The following is a 23,945-nucleotide window of genomic DNA, read 5'->3' as shown; positions in this document are numbered from 1 at the left end:
TTACATCTCTTTTGCACATACATTTACTTCGGAGTAAGCATATGTAACATGTGCACACAAAATGTTATGCCAGGTATGGAAATATGGCAAAACAAAACCAAGATCTTCAGAACAGAAAAAAGGAACAACTAATATTTTAATGCCATCTTCTGTATTGATTAATTCACATTAATTTTCTAAGCTATTAGCATAATTTCTCTTCGTTTACATACATTTTCCATCTTAGATGGTCTACAAACAATTTCTATCTAGCTCTCCTCTGCTTTCCTTCATCCAGATTTAAGGCAATGTAACATTGCTGCACCTTGGCAAGAATACTTTCATTCACAGACATCCAGCAGCTACAGAACCAGATGAATAGATGAAGGCATTGACTGGGACAGCCAAATACATGGAAGAACACTGAGGGACTGGGATCTCCCCTGTCCAAACCCTGACTGAAATGGTCCAGCAGGTACTGAAAAGTCTTTTTGAAATAACCCAGACTTGAGAGGAGATCTTTATAGAGCAGGTGCTGACAGTGAGGTTTCAAATGGCAAAAAGTCAGCAATGAGCAAGGAGAGGCACCAATGACCACCTGTAAGCTCCCTGATTGTGCAATGCTGGTACTGTCACTGGAAATCTGCCATGAGTTGGCAGCAAAAACCCCTGCTAAAGATGACAAACCTGGTACATATCCTGCCTCACAAGGAAGAGAGGATGGGACTAGAACTAATGTCAAGTCTGACTGGATTGCTGTCAATTAGGACAGGGAATAAACAAATACAAACAAGCTGTGTAGAAAAAAACCACAGTTTTTAATTTTTTCTCCATGGTCAGCAAACAAAATAAAGCACCATTAACAGCTGCAGATACTGTGCACTGGAGATGTCCTCCATCGTGAGCAGAATTAATGTATAGCTCTGAATGAATCCTGCATGCTGAACCAGATAAAATCGAAGTAGCATTCACTGTTTAATTTTAGGTCAGCTTTGGGGATGATCTACCAGAGAAATAAAAACTTCCCTGGAAGCTTTCAATTATGTTGACTATTGCAATGACAAAACTTCCTATGCAATCATTAGAAGTTCAAAGGCTCTTCGCAAACCGTTTTTACAATACCAAGGTCAGTCTTTGGTTAAAAAAGATACAGAAAATTCCAGCAAAATTCCTCTGACCAACTCTCCTTTAAAGTCTCCTCCCCATAGATATTAATTTAGTTGTATTAATCAATACAGTGAAATAAACTGTGAGAGTTTTCAACTTTGTTCTGAGGGTGTGTTGTTACCAATCAAAAAGCAAGACAAAATATGCTGCTTAACATAAGGGCTTCAGGTGATAATGCAGCCCCTGAAGGAGCACTACTAATAAATCCACTGACAAGGAAGGATTTCAATCAGCCACACAACTTTTTGCAAGGAAAGGTAATGAACCTTTAACCTTGAACCACTAAAATAATGGCTCTTCCCAAACGAAACAGCAATGCTGTGATCCTGCCTGAAAAGCTGAGCAGCCCAAACAAGGGAAGGAAACATTTCAAAGTGAAATAGATTGGAGGAAAAGGGAAAGCAGAACAGGCTTCACTCTCAATTCTGCCCACTAGTTTAACATTAACTTGAGCACATCTGCTGTGTTACCCTCATCCTGACCAAAGTGCAGACATGCCCTGAGGGATTTCATCCCCCATCAGACTTAACTGGAGACTGTCAGTCTATGAAATCAGCAGACAACACAATGAGTTTGTGCATTACTGCACACTTAGGTACACACTGCCCATAGGAGGACTCTGCTCAGCTCTTCTCAAGGAAGAAAACCCTTTAACCCTTCTGAAATGCAAGCTGTTCCTTAAAGGAACCTGGTGATGCTGGCACCATGGCAACAGTGGCACCATGGCAACGGTGACGGAGTCAGTAACTTCATGATCCACACAGCTTTGATCCAGCCACACAGAAGTTTTTTCAGATGCTGTAAATTTCTTTGAGAACCTTTATTTCATATTTGCCTAAATGCCTGCACTCATCTCCATCTTCTCTAAAGCATCTTTTTTCTCAAAGGAGGTTTTGGTCACTCTCTTCTGTCCTTTCTTTATATTTTACATTTCTTCTTTTTAAAAGCAATGATGGTCAGTTCCAGGGGTTAAGAACACAATTAATTCCATGTATTGTGACTCAAAAGTAGCCAGAGTTTAAACGTGCCTTAGCAGTCAAATGCCTAATGATAACGATAAAACTTAGTTCTAGTGTAAATGAATCTATCTGGTTTTCATAGCAATTACCTTCTGACAAAGCTTAAAATCACCTACGTGTTACATTTAAAATATAGAACATGCTAAAAACAGAGGGAGAGGGTAGATCAAATGACAAACACAATCAGCCAACTTGCCCTCTAAAATGTTTTCACAACAAAAGCAACACAAATGCTTGCATCTAGAAAAACCATCAGATAGTTTAGGGTGGTTTTTCTTTCTCACATTACAAATACCTAAACCAATAATCCCTGTACTGCAGAGGAGTGTTTCTATATATTAGCTTTTAGACTGCTATAAGAAAGTAGATTTCTTAATTAGCCTTGGTATGCATTTAGAGGGAAGATAATCCTCCGCGTTTCTGTGGCTAGGTACCTATATGCAGTTCCTGTATTTAAAGAATTCGGTATCCATCCTCTACTTTCTATCACATTTATGAAGGTTATTTTAGTGCTGTTTTCTGTAAGTTCTTTTTGTTTCCAGGATTTGATGACCAATACAACCATGATGATGATCATGCAAGTGCAAGGTTGGACCAACAGGTGGTTGCATCCGTAAAGCTGCCTTAAAGTCATTGAGCATCCTGTCTTACCAGATTAATACATGAGTAATGTACAATCCTTTCAGATTAATATGCTACAGTAACTAGTTTTTAACTCTGAGCATCATGTGAATATCAGAAGAACTGCTGACTGCTGTCTAATTTCATAATTTTAAAATTCCATATAAGACAAAAGTGTCCAAGCTATTGTGCTTGCACCATATGCATCTCATTAGCAGTTTGGCTGCAGGAGAAAATAAACCATTAAAGGATACTGAAGCTGTGGTTACTAGGTCGTTCTGGAATCCAGCTGTGTGCCCAGCCCCATCCTACAATTCAGAAAGGGCTCAGAAAAACCTGTATTCTTGTGTTTAAATCACTTCTAGAGAGTCCTCTGCCTTCACCTCTGAGGTATGTGGCACCTGTCTTACAGCTCTCAGCCATACCAAGACTTCGAGTATAGCTCATGGATAGCCATTTTGATTCTTGGCCTTAATTTCCTTGTCTCTCTCTTTTCTTAACTTTACAAGAGCCACCACAAAGATATGATGATTATTTTATGTTGCAGAAACACCTTAAAATGTTAAAGTACAGTAAGGAAAGAAGGATATGTGGGTTATACAGTGTAATTAATAGAATCTGTGTGAGAAAATTTTCCTCTTATGAGAAACAGGATATCATGGTCATATTTACAATGATCGAAGAGGAACAAGGCAAGACAAGACTCTTCCTTTTCAGAAAGACCTACATCTATCAACGTATAAACAAGTATCTATATATGCATTCATATATAAACATGTACTATATATATGCACCATAGAAATACATAAACATACATCATTGATGAGCTAGGACTGAACTATTACAAGTACATTATAACTTGTTTTGCTTTCCCCAACAAAAGTGAGACATTTAAAGAAAATCAAAACTCTTTGCGCCTTGGAAAATACCACATTGGGTTGAAAATTATGGTAGTGATTTCTTTCTGAACATCAAGTAGCCACTTAACACTAGCTTCACTCAAACATAAAGATCAGACTTTCTGGCCAAAGCCAAAAGAAGAAGCATTTACCCTCCGCTATTGGAGATAATGGCCAAAACATCCATCTTCCCTTCCCGTGACTGAGATGGCTGGAGAAGGGACACCAATCTTCAGCCTATAAAGTGTAGAGCGGTTATAGCACAGAACACAACTTCAAGAGTACCTCTGCTCATATTTGAATATTTCTTTTAAATGTTCCCATCTGTAATCCAGATACTGTTACTACTTTCAGCGTTCCAGTTCAGTGCTAAGGACACAAAGGGAACAGCTGGCCCTAAGCGTGCTTTGCTGATATGGAAACACGATCAGTCATGATTCAAACAGGTGTGGGCACATGCACCAGATTCACAGCATCTGTTCAGGTCAGTTCTGCAAACGAGAGGCACAATCCATGCAGCTGAAGCTTTGTAAAGTAAGGACAACAAAAATGATTTAGCGAGGATCACAAGAAGGCTTCTTTATACCAAACAAATTTGATTTTCTTTGAATTTGCTGAGAAGCATTTTGCCTATTCTTGCTATTTCACCAAACTTTAAGACCCAACACCTCCTGTTTCCTGTAAATGCTTCATGCATTGTAATGTTTAACTGTTCTTTTCCTGTATCTTTTCAGCCTGTCAAGGAGTCTCTTTTGCTTATATGCTACCTCATTACTGCGAAGGTCTTAAATGACTCCTGACATTTAGCTTCTCCCCTGAAACCTCTAAGTTCAGAAGATGACAGGGCAATGTGATTCATCATCTTGTTCTTATTTTACGAATTATTAAATATTTGTGTAATGGAATAAGGATTTCAACAGCAACAACAACAACTGTAAAGTGTTCTACCCACTAGGATCTCAGACACAAATTAGATTGGAATAAAGGAAGGTTTAATCAAGTCAATACTTGATTGGCAGAGAATTTGGGAGAATTTATGATTCTCCCTTCATGCAGCAAGTCTGGCGTCAATGTGCACATCAGAAAAAAGGAGGTATTTGCATCTTGACCTTAGTTGATACAAAATTTACATCTCATGGCGTGCAGTTTATTAATCTTTCCCCTTTTGTCCTAGAAAAATTTCCATATAATGTCTACTACTGCTAAAATTGTTCACTCCTTGGAACCTTTTAAGCAGATCCAAGTCTGTTAAAAATATACACCTCTCTTTACTTTTACTCAGTCTCAGTATTATCTTCTGTTTGAGACACTGAATTTTACTGGTCAGTGATATGGTACATTGTGTAAGATAATTACTTTTTCTATCTGATTTGAAAAGTATTGATTTTCAGTTTTGGGCAGCAGTCAGCTGTACTAACCCTCTGCTGTTGTAAAATACCACAATAAAATATACTTCATCTTATGTTAAGCTCAGCAAGAGCTAGCCTTTTGGCATTCCAAGTTATTCTTCATCTCATGAGATCATGAAGATAACCCAGATGAAATGATCATGCTTTTTGTTGTCACACTTAGGTGGTGAATTTAGCAGCCAAACAGACAGTTTGCTTTGTATATCTGGCACAAAAGCAGCTGCCTCCTTGGGAAGGAACGAGGCCAGCATCTGTCTGTGCCTTACTTCCTCCCAAGTGCTAGATGCCCATGGGTGGGCATCAACCAGGAACTGTTACTATAAGTGCCTTGCAGGAGAGGATGCACTTCCAAACTCCTCACAGGCAGACCATGACCTCCACAGCTGCAGTTCAGTGGTGACTCAGCTGGCATCCAGGAGAAAAGAAAAAGCTGGTCCCAGGAGACGGAGTGTTTTTTAATAATGGGTTGTGATAACTCTTCATCATTTAGCTACTTTATGTGCACCATTTTATAATTCTTACTGAAGTCCAAATTAACCAGGCTGATTAATTCAATCCCTGTCAGTCTGATCTCTTTGAAAGTGCAAGAGATCATAGTTCAAGGACCCACAACTTCTGAAAGATAATTTCAATGATGAGGTGGGTAAGGCAAAAAAATGGGGCCAAATGCAGATGTTACAGGCTACATCAGCGTGTTTCCAAGCATCACAAAAACTGTGTGTCTATTCAAAAGTCAGCTGGACACTCAGCCCAAAGCCATGTGCTGAGGTGTTGCCCTATACTAGGTAATACCTTCACAAACCAGACCAGAAGCCTGAGAGCAGTAAATGCCCTCTGAGCAACCTAGAAACCCAACAGTGAACTTTTCTTTTCCCCATAGGCATCAGGAGGGTGAACACCCACTCAGCTGTGCACTCTGAAGTCACTGCCACAACTGGCTCAAATGACCCAGATGGGAGCTAGCCCAAGACTGGTAACATCTGGGACCCTTTGCTGTAGAGGGGGGTGTTGAATGGGAGGCTGCACACATTCTCAGAGATTGCTCTTTCTGTGTTAGATTCCCCGAAGGTCTCAAGCTGAACACTGCAGACTGAGGCCATTGTCAGTTCAAGATCTGTGCATTTCTTGAGTGCATTTTCAAACCTCTCCGTGCCCCCCAGTGTCGCTGCTGTAAGAGAACAGATCCTATGAATGCTGCTTGACTTATTCATGGAAAGCCCAAATGCTGCTGAAAGGGTTCAAGGGGGCTGTGAGAACCAATGAAGATGCCCAGTTCAAGGGGAATATTTTAGTGAAAAGCCATGCAAGGCAATTTTCCATTGTTAAAATCTACAGAAACACGTGAAGTGCCTATGTTCCTTGTCAGCATTATCAAATGTAAAACATTTTTCTGTCATGACTAACTCAGAACTCTGTGGAGGATATCAGCAGTATCAAAATAGCATAGGAAACTTTGGGATGCACAATCAAGGGTTTTTAAAAAAAATCTGTTAGCAAAAATAGCAAGTTTCCATCAACTTCTCTCCCAGATGACACTTAGAATTTTGGTATTTCTATGCATGTATAAAGTCCATTTCCTATTGTATTTCCCATCTCACAACTCCTTCGGGAAAACCTAATTCATAAACAAACAATTCCCAGAGCAGATAACTAAATCTCCCTACTGACCCCTTTCCATACTACCCAACAATAATAACAGAGGCACAGTCTCTGCATTGCCATTCTTTGGTGTGTTTATGCTGTTTTAGTAATGATGTAATGGAAAGAAAGTGACATGCTATTATTACTATTATTATGCTAAGGACTGCAAGGAAGAATTGGTATTCTTTAAGGTTTTATTTTTCCATTTAAAAATGACAGTCTTTCCAGGGCTTCTTAACCATTAAATGTTACAAAAGGTCAAAATATTCCATCAGAAACTTTTTAAAATGTGATACTTAAAAAAATGTTTTTTTAAAAACATTTATACTGATCAGTTTTGAGAAGTGCCTTTTATGAACAATGTCACAAGGTTACATACTGTGGGCCTCAGCAGTCTCTGCGTGTCCCATGCATGGGAAGACAGTGACAGAAGTGACTATAACTGACTATACTCTTGGCCTTCCATTCCTTCAGAAAGGGCTGGGGAAGCCTCTGCAGGACAGACCCATTCCCTTCTAGCCCCTTAGAACAATCATCCACAGCAACATGATGTGTATAGGTGAAGAACAGCCCACAGTCATCTCCTGAGATTGTCTGAAGCCTATGTGACTTCCCTGAGCACCACATATTTCAGGAACAGAATGCAATCCATTTAGCCTGCCTTCCCTAGAGCTCTATGGCTGTTTGCTGACTTTTGTTGGAAGTCAAATCTAATCCTTAAACAGGTGTACAGAGTTGGACTGAGAAATGAATGCACTTGAGGTTTGGCAAAGAGCTGGTATGAGTTGGGGAGAAGAGAAAGACACAGAGACCTGTTTCAGAGAGCAGCAGCTGAAGTTTCTGAAGGAAGCCACCTGAAGTGTGACACCCAGAGGTGTTGGCCTATCACAGAGGCCAAGATCTCTGAGAAAGCCTGGAGATATTTCACCCATGAAGGTATTTAAAAATCAGCAAGGCACATCCTGAAAAGAGCAGAGAACCAGCAAAGGAGAAGAATGTGGCTATATCTTGCTTGTTCTTGGAAGCCCAGTCTTAGCTAGCTTTGGAGCCTTCTACATTAGTATGTTACACAGTGCACAGTTCTCCCATGTAATTTTGGCACTTACATCAGTGCATTAGCAACAGAAATGACTTCCAAAACAGTTCTCATTCTTTTGACTTCTCTTTGTCACAATAATGATTCATCTCCCAGCCTCAGCTCTCCATATGCAAGTAACTCCAGGAGACTAAATAAAAACATGGGAGACCAGGAATCTATTATGCAGAGGAACAAATGAACCTGCGTTCTATGCAATTCAAAATTCTGTTTGATCTGAAGAAAATTATTTTTGTATTGTCATTTTCTACTGTCGAGAATATAGACATGGTTTGTTAGGGGTAGGGATGAAAAAGTACCTTCCAAAGATACAGTCCAAGCTCATGGTTCTGCCTTTAGCTTTTCATTAAAGAAAATGCCAATACCAAATGTACACTTCGAAAGGATAGCATAATAGATAAAAGGAAACAAACTATTTCAGAGCATCTCTTAGGGCTCAAAGTTAATGTCTGCTGAGACTGGATTTATTTTATTGAGCACAGCTGAAAACTGTGCTGCGATACCACCCCCAAGTCACACCACATAACTTTATGTACTTATTTGTGTGACCATGTCATGCCCAAAAGCTGTGTAGCTGGCATTTTTAGTGGACACACAATTGCAGCCATTTACACCGCCCCCACAATATTAAAATTTTCCATTACCTGGAGATTCAAAATCTCCAACAAGTCTCAGCTGTTCTTACAAGACAGCTTCCTTAAATTGCAACAGTGCCCCAGGGAGCCTGTGTCACTTAGCTTAGTGGCCATGAAGCACACAATGAAGTTGTTATGGAGACTGATGTCTCCCAAGCAATTGTAAGGTGTAATTAGTGTTGGCTGCTACAACATTAACTATCAAGCTGTCTCCATGGAAATTACCTGAAAACCGGTATTTTTAAGGTTTCAGCAACTGGTCTTCTTTATAGACCCTTACTATGCAGTGAAGTTCACACTGATTGCCTTCTCTGCTTGAAGCTCAGCTGAGAAACACATTTTCTTTTCCAAGGTATTTGCATAGTCCCCATGGTGACTCACAGGAATCAACTATGTGTAGCAAGAATAAATGTACATATTTCATACAGTGAGGACCAATCATAAAGCAATGAGGGTTTTTGCCATTTTTAATTAACTTTATCCATATATGTGTGCACATCCACATGCATGCCAGTGCACAAGGTGTGTAGACGGAACAAGTTCAGTTCTTCTTTATGAACCCCTTCTTGGAATCCTTGAAAACTTCAGGGTCACAGAACCTCCCTCTCTCAGATTAGAGATGCACTTCTACCCACACTGGTGCCACAAAGAGCTCCTACCAGTAGAGTCCGGATGACTCTAGCACACAATTCTCCCTCTCTCCCAGGGCTTTGGCTTGCAGCTGCACAGTTTTTCCAGATTGAGTGAGCAGAGATCTTGTGAAAGTCTTGCACACAGTGCAGGATCTTTGCCGAATGAAAACGCACTGTGTTTATGGAACTTCAGTGGGAGTTTATGACATTTTTGCCTAAAGCTTTATGAGGTCCAAGCCAAGAAAGTAATGTGATTTTCAGCCAAGAATCTCACTGTCACTTTTGCCTGAGCCCAGCAGCATTCAAAAAAGACACTGCTTCAGTCTACAATAAAACCAAGTGGGCAAGTGCCAGAAAACCAAACACATTCTTGTTCTAGTTATGATATACATATAAAATTTTTAAACAGACTTTTTAATTCCAGAATCCTGTTCCATTAGGGCAGAGAAGAACAGGGGAGAGACATTACCCATGGCAGGACTTTTTTATAGATTTCCTACAAGTAAATAGTCCCCAGCAGAATATTTTCTAGCACTTGCATGCTAAGAGAGGAATTAAGAGGTATACAAATTGAAGCACATGCTTTGGCAGAGGCTTTAAATTGCAACAACATGGAAAAGCATTAATTCATTTTATTTCTCTTGATTGGTTTGCCCCTGGAATTACAGCAGATAAAATTCTCATGTGAACTGCTATGTGTGAAGAGAGGTGCAGTGAGCATAACCAGGCTAGGAGCCCCAGAAGACCTGCAGTTGTGGCCTCTCAATTTTATGAGAAGCAGAAAAAGGAGAATTTCTGCTTTAATAGAAACATCAGTACTTCTCCAGCCATTAAGATGGATATCATCAATTTCTTTTGCACTGACATGAAGAGGGATCTAGTCTATCCGTTCTCTTCAAGATACCATGGGGATCAAAGAAGCAGAAACACAGACACAAAATATAAAATCCAAGACTACAGGAGTCATTCTGAATAGCAGGAGGGATTCTGAACTGCCACTATATATTTTGGGGGAAGACTAAACCTGCTGGGGTATAAGTACAGTGGGCTACAGTTGGTACACAGAACCACAGATAAGAGATTCTTTCAGACACTCCTGCAAAGCTGCTTTCGCAATGTCTGGCAGCCAGCATTAAACACAGGATGACCTGGGGCAAACACATCTAAAGTTAACAAACAAGGAACCAAAACAGCTGTCAGAGGATGCTTTTATGTATTAGGGAGCCTCCAACACTGTTCAGATAAACTATAGATTACATAATAGTGCCTGGGATGGTTATATAGAAAATAGTTGCATGCTCCTGATCCGATTATTCTGTATTTTCTTCCGACCCATGCATAGGAAAATCAGTGTAAACCTCAACGCAACCTGATTTCAGTTATTCAATTTCCTTTCTTCAGGTGAGGGAGGAAGAAAAAGAGAATTCAAAATCCACTGACCTTCCCATTTGTTCTTCCTATTTATAACGAGCTGCCTCAATAGGTTCCTACTGGAAACAAGCTGAATTCCCTACTGCAAGTTTATTAGGATAACACTGAACACGATATGGGAATATGAATTCAGAGTAACCAATATCTTGCTGAATTTTTCCATTCTATTAATGATTTAAACTATTTCTGCTGCTTAACTTTTAGAGACCCTAACAGGCTTCATCACCAGATATAGATTGGCAACCTTAATCAAAACAAACTCACTGACAGCACTGTTAGAGCTCATTAGCATTCTCACCAGATGCTTCTCTCTGTATATATGAGCATCTCCAGTTTTTTCTTTCCAGTACATGACCCACGATACTAGCACAGCTTTCAAATTAAAACAAGAAATCTCAGTACAGCTTCAAATCCTTGCTCTTCTGGGGATTAAATCTATGCAAGGCTATGACAAAGCATTTCATATTTCTTGGTCTTCTTAAAAATTTTTCTTTTTGGTTATACAGATCACTTCACTGATTTTTTGGCACGTCTCACAAATTTATACAGATATGACTAACACACACACTATTTGCTTTCACAGAAAAAGTGCAGAGAGCATTTGTCACTATAATTATCACACAGGACTATATACACAGATGAAACCTGTGCTTCATCTGTCTCTGCAGAAAGCAATGCTCTGACATGAAAGCTGTCAGAAATGATTACAGGGAAGAATTTAAAAACCTCATACATTGATTAAGTTGCTGTAGTCAAAGTAAAGATCATAACAACAAGTTAAGACCCAGCTCCAGTTTTTAAGTGAATGAAAAATTAGAGGACAGGGAGGCCAAATATGTGGGCTTCACAAAGAATGTGTTCTTGGATATGCAAAGCAGAGCTGATCAGATCTCATGGTTAGTTTATTGGAAATGAAGCTGTGACAACGATCTCAGCCCCAGCTCATCAGTCACATAGGTACAAAGCGTCCAAATGGAAAACAGATTTTCCGATTCTCTGCACCTCCCTAGAGGCCTGTGCTGCTGTCTGAGGACTACAGCATTCTCCTATCTTGGCTCATTTGCAAGATAAACATATTCTGGCCTCAAATGCTGCTCCTTTCCAACTGCTGGTGAAAACTGCAGTCAGTCTGAGAGATTGAGAGGATGATCTAGGGCACTACTCAATCCAAGAAAAATGCTCATGTGGGAACGCAAAGCTGTTGTTGTGACCAGAGGTGTTTTGGTTTTTTTCAACTGGATCCCATTCTGCAAGTCCAGCTACAAATACTTTCTATATTTATTCTTTATCCGCTTAACTTCCTTCCTTTTCTTTTTTTTTTTTTTTAAAGGGAGCAGACACTTAGACTTAAACACTTTTTTACAGTGCTAGTTAAATGCTGCTTTTCTGCACTTACAGTGATTTAAGATATGAGTGACACAGCCCTCATACCTGGGCAATGCTGAGCTGGATCAGTATGTAGTTTTAACACTTTCAAACACCTGCAGGAAGTAGTATTAATGACCAGACAGATGGGACTCAAATCTTAACTACACAGTACATAAATTTATAGTTCCTTGTAGATGCAAGGTTCCTTGGGAGAGTTTTCTGGGAGCTGGTAGATCAGGCCCTACCCTTCAGGCAAGCTCCAATTCAGCTCTAGCTTTCTGCCTGTCCATCTCTGTCTCTGCAGTCTCTTTTGATCCCTGTTCTAAAACTGATGTATAGTGCTTCCAAACTTTTCAAGCATTCACTGACTTATAACTCCAAATCAGCTACATTTCAGCACTTGGAGCAGCAGTTCCTCCATGCTCCTCATGTGTCCTTAGGCAGGTATGGTAGAACCCTAAAATCAGTTGCATAGCAAGCTTTCAAACACTAGTGGATGACATTTACAAACACTAGTGGACATTTTAAACACTAGTGGAGAAACTGCTAGCGTTGATAAAATTATTAGTGCTACAGACAGATCTCATGTCTTCATTACTTATTGCCCTCTTCGAACTCAAGATAAGCCATATAATTTGAGCACTGGGTTAGAAGCTACAACAGGAAAAGGACTAATTGCTCTGTTACAAAAACCTTCCAAGCAAGATAATTAAACCATGTACATTAAAAAGCACTTTTAAGGCTAAAGAACAGATTAAATTCTCACAGTGACATGGGGACAAGTTTTTAGTTGCTATGAAGGCACATAATTTCATTGATAACAGTGACTAGAACACTTAGGTCTAAAGATGGCTAAATCCCCAGAAATCTAGAAACCCTTGAACTCTGGGAAAGCTTTAATCCAGTCCAGACTTTGTGGCTCTGATCCACTTCAGCTGGGGCAGACTCAAATCTACTTAAAATATATTTCACAACACATCTTTTCTGCATTTTTCTCCAATAGGTCATAAATACCACATGTAGAACCATTTACCCTCATTCACAACACCTACCAGCAGAACCGGCTATTCCAATCTCCAACCCAGAATGTTAAACAAACACCAGCCAAAAAAAACCCCAAAAAACTCAAGAGCAAGTTTTAGATCAGTTGACTTTGCTACCAAGGAGCAAGAAGAAAGCTAAAGTGCTAAAAGCTGCACAGTCAGAATGTTTGGAAGAAATTCAAACTAGTGAGAAACTGCATGTGACTTCTACAGTGGGGAACAGCTTGCAAAGCACAAACCAACTCATATCACTCCGTGCTTGTTATCCCCAGAAAAAACAGACTCATTTGACTACAGTTTCTAGAGAAGCATATTATGCAAATCTACGGTTTTGAGGGGTTTTTTGATAACGTAATAGCTTCATTCACTGTAGTAGGAAAGGTGAGATCACAAACCACATAGGAAGGTTGTGGTTTTCAGGCAGCCTAGCTGAAAGTGATGAAATTAAGCAAAATCTAACCAGGGAAAAGGAGTCTGACAAGTTCTTTTGACTGCACTCACCACCGATAATTTAAAAACTGAGTTGTTAATAGCTTAAATCAAGTACAGCCAGACCCTAGATCCACAGATCACAGGATAATTCCAGTAGGAATGGACCTCAGGAGGCCAGACTGGGTTGCTTAGGGCTTTATCCAGTCTTGTAAAACTTCAAAGACGGAAAGAGCACAGCCTTCCTGGGCAACCTCTGCCCTTGCCTGACTTGTCCTTGGGGTGAAAAAATTTTTCCTTGTACCTAATGTGAACCTCTCTGTTTATCTTACACACACACCCCTATGCAGCACTGTGAATAGCCTGGATCTGTCTCCTGGATGGTTTCTCCATAGCTACTGTGTGGCTGCTGTTTGTTAGGTGCTCCCAAAGATGTCCCTCTTCCAGGCTGAACAAGCCTGGTCCAGCAGCAACTCCCCAAAATGCAAGTGATCCAGTCCCCTGAATTTCTTGGCAACCCTCTGCCAAACTCACTCCAGTTCATCAGTATCTTCCCTGTATTGAGGTGCCTAAAAAAAGGCTCCCTATTCCAGATGTCGACCAACAAGTGCTGAGGAGAGGGTCATGATCACTTCCATGAATGTACTGTCTATCCTATTATAAGTACAGTCCAGGATACTTTGGGGGTTCTTAGCTGCCAGGGCACACTGCTGCCTCATGTGCAGCTTGCTGTCTACCAGAATCCCAGGTCTTTTTCCACAGAGTTGCTTCCCACCTGGCAATAATACAGTCCTCAGGCTGTATTATTGCCACCAACTCTTCCTTCCCATGTGCAGGGCTTCATATCTGCCCTTGATGAATTTTCAAAGATTTCTGTTGGTCCATTCGTCCAGCCTGTCTAGATCCCTCTGGAAGGCAACCCTATCCTCCACTGTTATTGACACAATTTGGTGTCCCTTGGAAGTGTGAGTGCACTCTCTTCTCATTCTTCAATAAAGATGTTAAAAAGGAAGGGACCCAGGACAGATCCCTGTGCCACTGCACTTGTCACAAGACTCCAGTTAGAGTAGGAATCATTAACCTCTACCTTCTGAACCTGATTCTCCAACCATTTTTTTTACCCATTTAGTTGTCTGCCCATCCAGACTGTAATAGTCTGATTTTGATATAATAATATTGTGGGACATTCTGTCAAAAGCCCTGTTAATGTCAAGGCAAATGACATCCTCAGCTCTCTCCTGCAACAAAAACAGCGAGAGTTCTGGTATTGAACTTCAGGGAATTAGTTTTAACTCCTGGCTTAGGAAAGACACACTGCAAACAATGGCTGGTGCACACACTCTCAGAAGGACTATTCTCCAAAACACCTTTGGAATGTATAGGTTTGTGTTACTGGGATTCAGTAGTCCAAATCCTTAGCTGCAATAATCATCCCAGTTCCATTAGACTCAGTCTATACACAGTATTTCATTTCAGATAATGATCCTGGGATATTACACACCTGATATTTGTTGTGCAGGTTGCACAAACAGGACCTAGGAAGCATCAAGGAGGAATAGCAAGAGAAACTAGAGAGATGCAGAAATTCCTCATTTCTCCTGGGAGATGCACAGATCCACTGTGTTCCTGTGAGGGTCTCTCTCTTACCTTTGCAAGGAAACTCCAGGCTGCATATTGCCCTGAGGTTGTGCTGCTTTTTAGCTTCACTGTGTGCAACATCAGAAAGAATCCCAACAGTCCACTGCAAGGGATGGGGAAAGCTTGTTAATAAAATCTCTTAATTTCAACTAAACAACCTCTTACAGGCATCTTGGTTTTCCTAATGCAGAACTGCAGTTTTAATCCCATTTGGAGAAAGAAAGCTGGTGGACAAGAAGCTTACATTATGTCCAGTACATCTTGGGTTTTGTTCAGTCAGTGACTAGAATCTGAGTAAAATAAGTCTGTGCTCTTATGGCTGGTCTCTAATGCACTTGCATAATCAGAAAAGTAGAGATTATTGAAAACATGAGGTGAAATATTAACTTCAGGCATTGAAATGGCTCTGAATAACAGCAAGGCTAATTTCAGCAGGAACCACACATATTTGGCAACTAACTCACTTCAATCTCCACAGAGCCTTGAACTGAAAGTTTCTGCCTGAAGCTTTCAAACTGTTTAAACTTCATGAAGGCTAAATTCCAATTAGGAAGTCAAATACATCTCTACTGTATAACAAATAGATGACTCAGTAGTGCTGGGAACAGGATACTCCAAAGTTTTCTGCTGACAATTAAGGGAATTTTGATTCTCAAGTCATATAGGACAGCAGTCCCCCGTGCTCCTGTAGCCAAGATTACTCATAAGGAAATTCTGTTGCACACTTCACCAGACTTTATGGAGTTGATGGGGTTTGGCTCTGGATTTTGTTTCACTTGTGACATTCGTACAACCCCCTGATTGTGAGACAATGTAATGGTGTAAACCAGCAAGCAGGGAACAGAAAGGGACTTCAAACTACATAAGGCACAAATTACTGAGGCATAAGAGATTACAAAGTACTGTGGGAAGCTGCATGGGAAACGAGATAGGATCAACACAGCATGCAGGTGGTGAAGCAAAAAGTGCCTTGGCATTGGCAGAGGGTATGCTGTTCTGGATAGTGATGCCATGTAGTTGGGCCCCTCTCTACAACAGCAGGAAGGGTGGAAAACGGTGGCTCCTCAGGTCAGAAGTTCCATGCTGGGCTCCAGTATATCAGCCAAGTGCTGTTCCCTGCTCAATACGTGTGGCCAAGCTCCATCTCAGCCACATGTCCATACAGGCGCCTAACAGTAGGGTAAGATAACTTCCCAGGAGTAGAAGGCGTTAGGAATATTTGCATTGAGCCGTAACACAAGATCCTTTGGGATGTGTGTGAAGTCTGAAGCCAAGGAAGCAGATGCTGCTTTGATGACAAAATATAGGCCTAAACTCAGCAACTTCTTGCAGAGGATGAAGTGCTGAGCAGTAGAACATTCCACTGAGAAATGAGTGAGTTCAGTGTACCAATAGTGCCCATGAGTCCAGTAGCTTACGTTTATTCCAGATCTTCTGCCCTGCTGTAAAGGGCTTTCAGTCAGAGAGATCTGAAGATGTTTAGTGTAACTCAAGAGATTAAAAAGTAAAACAGCGAATATTGATGCCACAATTAACACCAATTTATTTCATTAAATAAATTGAGCACTTTGCACCTTACTGCTGATGCTTCAGACATTCTGCAGAGGCAGTAGATTGAGCTACATCAGTTGCCCTTACCTTACATTGCATAAGGTAAGGTAAATAAATAATAATAATAAATGTATATTTACATTTTCCTCCAAATCCCACATATCTACCAAGACACTAGATTACAATATGTTAAGAGAGCAACTGAGATGTTTGTTTCTCCATCTTACCATTCCTTTTCCCTTCCCGTAGTGTACAGTGCTATCTACTACATATGTACTGAAGGTGGGCCAATGGAAACAGGAGTGGGAGACTACCACAGTGGTAGTGTTCTAATGAAGTGAAAGAGAAGAATATCTGGGCTAGACAGATACCCATTAGTGCCTGCAATTAGACTTCACTTCTGAGAATAATAGATTTCACCTACCTACAGAATACCTAATTGCAAGTTACTTGTAGTGTGGATAGACCACACTTGGAAAAACATTAAAAAAACCTATGTACATTGGAAATTATTTAACAATCATTCTCAATATCCCCTTTCAAGGGAAAATCCAGATACAAGTAAGAAAATCCCTATCAGGAAATATTTTTGCCATTAGTTACCATGAAAATATCTTTTTCACCCTCTAAAAAAAACCAACTTTCATTTGATAAAAGAGTGGGAGGGAAAGACAGGAATTTTTTAAAAAATTAAGATCTATGGGAAATATATTTATGTTGTCCTGTGAGAACTATGCCATTATGCGGTGAACTTTTGCTGGTCAAAATAATGGAACATTTCTTGAAGCTTTACCTTTTTACCCAAAACAGCATTCTGCCAAATAACAAGATGTACAGGCAAATAAATCCATGTACACCCATATACTGCTGAAGACTAATACTTCGTAATCCCTGCAAACAGCAAGTGTGGGCTAATCCCAGACTTCAGAAGCATTTGAGAGATGCTATGTATCTAAGCTTTACTACACTGGGTAAACATTATTTTAATGGTGACTGGGAACTCTCACCATCAGAATGCATTAACTCAAGGAAACACATATACTTTCAGCATATTTGAATCTCAGGCCATCAAATGCACATCCACAGACATGCAAAGATATATTCTCTGCAATTCTACTGGCTTATGGCAGCAGAAACTAGTATAAGTAAGACTTTACATGCTCCAAAATTTTTAACTGAGAGTATAGGCTGGAAGTCAGTGGGATCCCTTATTTTGAAAACATTTACATGACCTGTTATAGAGAGGTTACCTGGCACAGCAGCTGCTGTGAAACCTGTAGAAGTACAGGAATGGAAAATCCAAGGCACTGAAGAGATCACCTGAGGGACAAAGCAATACATTCAGTACATGGTGGGAAAAAAATTACCCACTGTTACAAGCAAGGCAAGAGCAATTACATGAACATTACTAGTTCAACATTCCTTCAAGCCTTTACAGCTGGCTGAGTTTTCATTTATGATGCTTTCCACATTTCTGATGTGTTTAATGATTTCTCTCTGACCTTGCTTCTAGCCAGTTCCTGCCTTTGGTTGAAAAAGGGAACAGGGATACCTAAGAGTATTCTTTGCTAATATTCAGAAGGTCCTGCTTAAGCAACAGTGGACAGACGTGTATCATATCCACTTCTTTTATTACACAGCTTGTGATAGTTCCTACTGAAGCAACAGGAAACACAGACATATGGTGGCTGCTTCCCCCTCTGGCATTTGAACTCTGTAACACAGAGCATGTTGAGAGGTTTAAATAAGTTCTCCTAGGTCTAAGTAGGGCACTTGAGTACTTGCATTTCCAGGAACCTAAGCCTTGGTTGCTCTTGGTAGCGATTCCAGGAGTTCTCTGGCCTTCAGGCTCTACAGATTTGCAAGAAGCTCCATCCTTCACTTTTTGAAATATAGGACTGTTTCACTGAACATGTATGTCTATCCTGGTGGGGGTTTCCTATATACACAATCTGCACCACCAGGCAAAAGGAGGAATTTATGTTTCTTTAAATGATCCTTCTTTGTTTTTCTGGCTGAACAAATGTTTAATGAAAGAAAGAGATAATCATCTTTACCCTTCTAACTATGAAAACACAAGTATGGTAGGAATACTAGCCACCATAAAATATTAAATTACTCCATATTTACCATGATGTGCTGCTATTTCAAGTCCTGCCATGGGCCCAAGCAATGGGATCTGTGTTATGAAAGCAACAAAACAAAATCTCTGCATAGCACTGAGGACAATGCAAAGAAGGAAACACAGTTCTAGATGGATGGCTGGGACATTGCTCTGAAGAGGACATGTTGACTTAGGGAATCCTTGTTCTTTACCATGCACCACCTCAAAAACTGTTCTTTGTTGTCTGTCCCATGCTGATTTTTTTGCAAAGGGCAGCTAAGAATGGTATTGGGAAATATCATGCAAATTGCACCAAGTTATATACCCTTCTCTCCTCTTCCTACATGATAATATATATTATTGGTCATATTCAGGGCTAAAATCCTAAGAGTTTGGTCTCTAAAAACATGCATAGAGAGCAAAAACAACATGGAAACCTACAAAAGAAACAACTCAATTCACTTTACCTGCTGGATGGGATGCAGAGGCCAACAGCACCACACTAAAAAAAAATTTAAAAAAATTAATTGGATACTACAGAATTTATGACATGGGCTGAAGACTACAAATTGACAGCTTTGTGTTTGTTTTTTCATGGTGAATAGTTAAGTAGAATAACTGAGATACAAGTATCAATTAAAAGAAAAGTTGATTGGGAAGGAATGTCTGGGGTCACTTAATAAAATTTCTGGCTGAAAGCAGGACTATCACGAATATTTGTTCATGCTCTCTGGTTCTGTCTCAAAAAGGCATGTCTCAAAAACCTACCAGTACAGAGATTCCACACCTCTCTGGGTAATTTGTCCCAGGGCCACTCTACCCTCCTAGCAAAGAAGTTTTTGCTGTCCCATTTTTAAACCCCCAAAGTTACAATATATGGTTGTTGTCCCATATTATGTCAAATACTGCATTTAGACAAGTTTAAAAGCAAGTGAAAATAAAACCAAGTACCAGCCCAAATGATTCACACTTTTCAGAAATATACAAGTGAACAGGAAAATCAGCTGTGACCAGTTCTGCGTCTGAAGTATCACTTAAGATTTCTGAGGTCTTACAAAGGCTCACGCTCTTGAATTTGTGGTATAGAGCCTTTTTTAGTGTTACTGATCCTTCTTGTAAATTTCTCTCTCTTTTTGTTTTTTGGGTGTTTTTTTTTTTTTCCAAATTTTTCATTCCAAATTGTTTCTAAGGTTAGAAGGCTTCTGGGGTGCTGTGAGATGAGATAAACATGCACATCTGTAGAGCTACAGCTTCCAGTTACCAACAACATACATCCATGACAAACACTAAGGACAAGTGGGAGAAGAAGAAAAGATTATCTGGAGAGTTTGCCTCTTGATGAGCTGCAAGCACTGCACTTATAGACGTAAAAAGACATTCATTAATGTCATGAACTCTCAAGCATTCCAGGCCAACTCCCTTTTCCAGTGTTAACACAGCTACTGTTTCCAAGCCTGTTCACTCACAGCTGGTCCCAGCTCTCTACAGGACCAAGCTTCCATGCTTGGTGACCTGCTCTTGGCAAGCTTGGTGAACCCCAGAATGATTCACAGAGTCACCAGCAGCAAAAGGAACTGCAAAGAGCATGGAAATCCCACGGCCAAGGAAGCCCTGGGGGAAGGTTGTCACTGAAATCAGCCATGAAACACAACATGATGAAGGAGGAAAGAGTTTATGAGGGACAGACAGGCAGGTATTTTGGGTTTTGCATTTTATAAGTCTTTGAAAGGCATCAGCTGGTACAGTATGTTCGCATTCTCAATATTTATACATGTTTTTGAAAGACGTTATTGCCACAACGGCAAACAAGGCAAAGCAGACCACTTACAATAGGTAATTTAGCCCACCTCTCCTCCCCACACATGGGTGCTCTCCCTGTCAAGGGATGCCAAGAGTAATTCACAATAAACAGGCCCAATTCCTCAGTTTCCTGGTAAAGAGAGAAAAGGAAGCAAAGGTCTACTGCTTTTGTTTGAATAACAGAGAAAACAGGAGACTGCAGGACAAGTGAAACTGTATCAACAGTGACGAGAGGTAGGACTAAACCATGTCTCTCCACTTGCTTTTTGAATTATTTCATTTTAAACAAAACAGTCAGAAATACTCAGAGAGAAACTTCCTTCTGCATCCAAGAGGAATTGATAACCCCGACAGACACTCCACATTTTGGTCCAAAGGAAACACTAGAAGAAAACAAAACCTTATTTGTGAAGTGCAGGGCAGGTTAAGGCAAATGGATTAGATGGCATTACAGCTGCTCTGTAGCTCTGCTCTCAATGAAGCATCAGTAAAAAAGACACGATGATGTTGTAAAACCAGATTAGGGATTCAGAGGTTTCTAGCAGGACAGCCCGGATATGAGGCTGCAGCAAAAACAAATTCCCTGTGCTGGATTTCTCTGCTCTTCTCTTTTTTTCCCTGTACTCAAAACTGAGGGCTGGGTCACCTGTGGTTTCCTTCCTGGCTAAAAAGAGGTTTTGTCAGCAAGAACAGCAATTTATGCCTGCAAAGCTGCCCTCCCCTATTGCAGAAAATCTACTGCAGCATTTTTAATTCACAAAAGTGACAGATTAGCAGCTCTTCCAGAAGCCAGATGCCGTTTTGCTGCATAGAGTAGAACCTTTACCTCATACCTTTGTCAGTGTCATTTATTCACCATTTGAAATTCTGTATCTGTTTTCTCCTCACCAGTGGCTGCTAGGCCATCTGGGCATGCGTTTGTGAGCAAATATCTGACAGGGACAGATATTGGGATGTACTGAAACTTCCTTGCAGGTTCTTCAAAAACAGTAAAATATCTCTACCTGCCTCAGCACAGGAGAAAGCCCAAGATGAGCTACAACCTGCTCCTAAGACACATTTATGTCTCCCTCAACATGTCAGGCAAGCATTACTACCCCTCCCCTCATGCTACCCCTCACCAGCTATGGGGGAGAAATCTGGCTCCCTCGATCATAAAAAGTGGGGGAACACAAAGGAATAAAAGAAAATGTAAGATTACCAGAAAAAAACACTAGGAAGTAGAACACTAATGCAGAAGTCAAAGTACAGAGAAGTACAACACTGTAGTTTAAAAAAGGAGGTGGGATCAAGAGGATTGAAGGATTAGAGTCAGGGTCTTGGAAGTACATTGACCCTCTTCTCTTCCTCCCTGCCCCTGCCCCAGATGCTTAAACACAAGGAAGAGAAATGAACAAGATGGGGCTGGACACTGAGAAGCAACATCACCCCTCCCTTCTCTGCATAGCACAGCTCTGCTTTCCCTCCTACACTTGTTCCTGGCCTGGCTCCCTTTTTAAAAGCCATTGAATAATCATGTTGGAAGTGATGAAGTGAGAAGAACACCACACTTTCAACATCAGCAAATATTTTTTCAGATCTGTTTTATTCTGGAAAGTTCCCATTCATGTACATTTACTTAGGGTGTTCTTCTCTCCCAAACTGTTCCAGATTTTAAAACAAGAAAGAGTGCGTGGCATATAAGGACAGCATATGTTAGGAGACTGCTCATTTCAGTTGCACTTCTGCAAGCGTCCAACAGAGCCTTCTTCTCTTTTATATTTATTTATTTATTTATTTAATTTTACTCTAACATTTATTTATTTATTTATTTAATTTTACTCTAACATTTATTTATTTATTTATTTAATTTTACTCTAACATATTGGTAGATTCTAACATCCAGTAATTTGTGGCAGATCTTTTAATCTGCTCTATGCAGGCAGTCTCTACACTCAGTAGAGTGCAACTGTGCTTTCATACTGAACTGAGAAACATTTTGAACAGCCCCTATTACAATAATCCTATGTATTTTTCCAATGTATTAGGAAAAATATCTTCACTAAAAGGCTTATCAAGCTTTGGAATAGGTTGTCCAGGGCAGTGTCTGAGTCACCATCCCTAGAGGTATTTAAGACACATGTGGTGCTTAGGGACAAGGCTCAGTGGTAGGCTTGGTAGTGCTCAGTTAATGCACTCAATGACCTTAAGGATCTCCTCCAACCTAAAAGATTGGATGATTTTAAACACTACCTGGCTGTGCCCACACAGCTGCATGTCTGCTGTCTGATCTAGGTTAGAAATAAGAAGCTTTAAAGACCTATTGATAATTGTGCTAAGAGGAGAAAATTGCACTGATACCACACTAGCAAGTTCCTTCATACATCATAGAATCAAACAATCACGCTTGTATAGACAAGGCCTCCAGAGCACATTAAACTGTCCTGTCCTGGAGGTGAAACTGGGGTCCTATCATGGCCAGAACAGTCCTTGAGAAGGCCTGAGAAGAGGAAGCAGCATATACCTTAACACCTTCTAAATCACACAATTTAGTGCTGGGCACCCTCTGACAGAGATAATCCATGTCTACAGTAATTCAGGCCCAGGGCTGCCTGGAGTTAGTGCTCATTCAGAGAACATTCCTTTAGTCAATGATATTTAAAAGTAGTTTTGATTGTTTTCTACAGAAATTAAGTTTGCGCAGTAAAGCTGTGTGTACACAGCTCCACACAGCTCTCAAACACACTAAACAGCTCCATCCAGATTTGGGAAGTGGCAGTGATCTCTGAGATAAATACATGTGCAGAGGTCTCACACAGAGACAAACCCTGCCAGTGCCTCCTGCAGCAGAAGGGTCCCATTAGACACTGGAGGTGGCACATCATGGAGGTTGCGGACAAGGAGAGAGCTTCTGCCAAATTTTACACCCTTTCAAACATCATCAGCTAGTTTGACAAAACAAAACTCTAAAATAAATCAGACGTCACTTACTCCATTGTCCATGGTACTGCTTGTTTTCCCCAGGCAAGATGAGGTCCAAATGCTATGGATTGTGAGCTTCTCTAACACATAGAAATACGTGCACATACAGATACATAGACATACAGATATACACAGACCCAAGCCAAACAAATAAGCATTCAGTTTGCTACCTCCCTTAAGCCACCTGTTTTCCAGCTTTGCACCATCACCTTGTAAGCTATGCTGACCTTTAAGCCTCTTCTTGGGGAAAAACTTTGGAGGCTTTGTTAACAAACTTTTGCTCTTAAACAGATGCTGAAGATAGCCATCTTCCAATTTGCACAAATCGACTGTTGGATTGTTTGTTAGTTTGTTTTCTGTAAAAAGAACAGTTTTAAAATACATATACCACTGCACCTCACAGTTCCTTAGCGAGAAGTTTCTCCCTTTCAAAAGCTTCCAAATAAATAATCATACTTTCCATGGAATGTGGGACTCCTGCTCTCTGCTGGACACAAGTTCACAGACTTCAAACTAACAGCG

The 23,945-nt window shown here is 40.4% G+C and overlaps 1 protein-coding gene across 3 annotated transcripts in view; it reads right to left on the bottom strand.

The window, feature by feature from the left end:
* TMEM241 (transmembrane protein 241) overlaps positions 1–23,945 on the bottom strand; it is a 57,341-nt gene that overhangs the window by 11,333 nt on the left and 22,063 nt on the right. For all 3 annotated transcript variants that reach the window (XM_042029851.1, XM_042029862.1, XM_042029871.1), the window contains exons 11-13: positions 19,130–19,164; positions 17,809–17,878; positions 15,017–15,110 (exon numbers count right to left, since the gene is read on the bottom strand). In XM_042029851.1, the coding sequence (XP_041885785.1) occupies positions 15,017–15,110; positions 17,809–17,878; positions 19,130–19,164 (199 nt within the window). The remainder of the gene's footprint in view (positions 1–15,016; positions 15,111–17,808; positions 17,879–19,129; positions 19,165–23,945) is intronic.

The sequence above is a fragment of the Corvus kubaryi genome, unplaced genomic scaffold (genome assembly GCF_017639235.1).
Source record: "Corvus kubaryi isolate FWS band 111438036 unplaced genomic scaffold, C.kubaryi_AGA036_p1.0 132, whole genome shotgun sequence".
Classification (NCBI taxonomy): Eukaryota; Metazoa; Chordata; class Aves; order Passeriformes; family Corvidae; genus Corvus; species Corvus kubaryi.
Note: the sequence above shows the minus strand (reverse complement) of the source record. Positions and strands in the feature narration are given on the sequence as shown.